The following is a 1,869-nucleotide window of genomic DNA, read 5'->3' on the forward strand; positions in this document are numbered from 1 at the left end:
CATACTTAACATTTTTATCATCTCCAATGAGATGAACGAGGTGACAGGGCAGGAGGCACCATTGACCTTTACAGCTGAAGAGATTAAGTCTCTCAATATCGTATAAAGCTGTCCATCTTCTCGGAATTAATATTCTTCTTTGAGCCGTAACAATATCATGTGTATTATAGGTGTAGTCTCCTCATATCGTAGTCATTGCGTATACCATGAACCCCTTGAATGCTGCGCTTTTCCCTAAAATTCCACATATTTGCTCACAACGAAATGACCAATATCAACACCCATGAATTTATGTTACTAATACAATTAAAACATTATGGTAATACAGTATTAGAAAGTGCTTTGGACAACCATGCCATATAAAACAGCATCATCAAACGCCATATGACCTATACTACGCCCATTATTGTTTTAATCTCTTTCTCTCCCCGAGCCTTGCATCACATGCTGAGCGCGTGCGTAGTCAGTCGGCCAGGACTGCTGGCGGCAGCGACGTGCATCTTGGTCTACAGTCACCGCTGCACCACAGGCGGTGTGACCCTGGGCACTGTACAATGTCGCTTGTAGGACACGCTGCGCCCCTTCGTTATGCGGAAGATACTTGCATGTGGGGTCTAGACTATGGATTAAAATGCCTTCATACATTTTAGGCATTTACTGCAGAAATTATGTGAAACAACAGCAGCCAGGTGAATATATTTCGCTCATGCATCTCGGTGTAGTTAAATATGATTACTGATACATTATCTGGTTCATGTTTATAGCGTGGCAAGTTTAAATAAGTTATTTAGGCTTTGTTGCGTGGCATCTCAAACGTTAGCGTGTGATTATGATGTCAATATGAATTCTGAAATCGTTAGTTTATTTTTAAGTTAGCTGATACAGATAAAAGTGCGGAGAGTCTTTCTAACTTATTTATTTTTGCATTTGTTAAAATTCAGTGTCATTCTCCTACTTTTTTTTTCTAACCCAGGGAATACAATGTCTCTCCGTAGTTAAAAACATTACCAACATTTACGAGGCAAACGTAATCTGCAACAACCAAGAAAATAAACCTCTCGGATATAATTTCCTTTAAAAAAAAGAAGAAAGCCTCTCCCATCAAGAATATAATAACCATTTCCAAACGTTCGCACTCTACTCTCTCTTGAATAAGCCGCCAACTTTTGAAGTATCAGCGTTTACGATTATTTCCGTCCACAGCTTGTCTACTTCAGGGTCTCCCAGCTCGCACCTCGTCCCTTCTCCAGACCATGGCGTGGATTTACTCTATGTAGTCACCCCGGCAAGCATGTGTGATCAACCAGTGCTTTGTGCTGAAGATTTATCCCCTCCTGAAGTGCAGTTACCGATAGAAATATGGGAAATTATACTGAAGAAGTTACGAGCGCCGGACCTTCTAAAGGCTGCCGTAGTGTGCAGTCAGTGGAGACATCTGGCGAGAGGGTAGGCAAGCTATACCGTTTGATGAGGCCATACCGTTTTATGAGGGAATAATGCAATTTATCTGTGCTATTTTCGGTGTTTGAGAACTTGCGGGGTGGAACGTAATAACTTAGTATATTTATTCTTGTCTTTGCTGATGATGTTGAGGTGCTTGTTATATTACATAAGTTATCCTTTTTGTGTATATGAGTCAGAGTAAGAAAATGAGGTGAATTTTAGGGATTCGCAGAGTAGTCTTGGGGGTGAACTCCTGTATATATGTGTTTCTCCTCCATTTTGATATTGTAAGCCTAAGAGAAAACATAAGTTTGACGGTTGTAAAGAAGAGAAACACAATTTAATTATGCATCAACCACACACAAATTATGCCATCTTTTCTCGAGTTTAAAGCTGAAATTCCTTTCGTGTTTAGGGATACCGCCC

At 40.3% G+C, this 1,869-nt stretch overlaps 1 protein-coding gene across 1 annotated transcript in view; it reads left to right on the plus strand.

The window, feature by feature from the left end:
- Nucleotides 1-447: 447 nt before the first annotated feature.
- LOC119585846 overlaps nt 448-1,869 on the plus strand; it is a gene marked incomplete at its 3' end in the record, with an annotated part of 11,079 nt that continues 9,657 nt past the window's right edge. The window contains 2 exon segments of the mRNA XM_037934579.1: nt 448-689; nt 1,204-1,446. Coding sequence (XP_037790507.1) covers nt 1,292-1,446 — 155 coding nt within the window.

The sequence above is a fragment of the Penaeus monodon genome, chromosome 20 (assembly GCF_015228065.2).
Source record: "Penaeus monodon isolate SGIC_2016 chromosome 20, NSTDA_Pmon_1, whole genome shotgun sequence".
NCBI lineage: Eukaryota > Metazoa > Arthropoda > Malacostraca > Decapoda > Penaeidae > Penaeus > Penaeus monodon.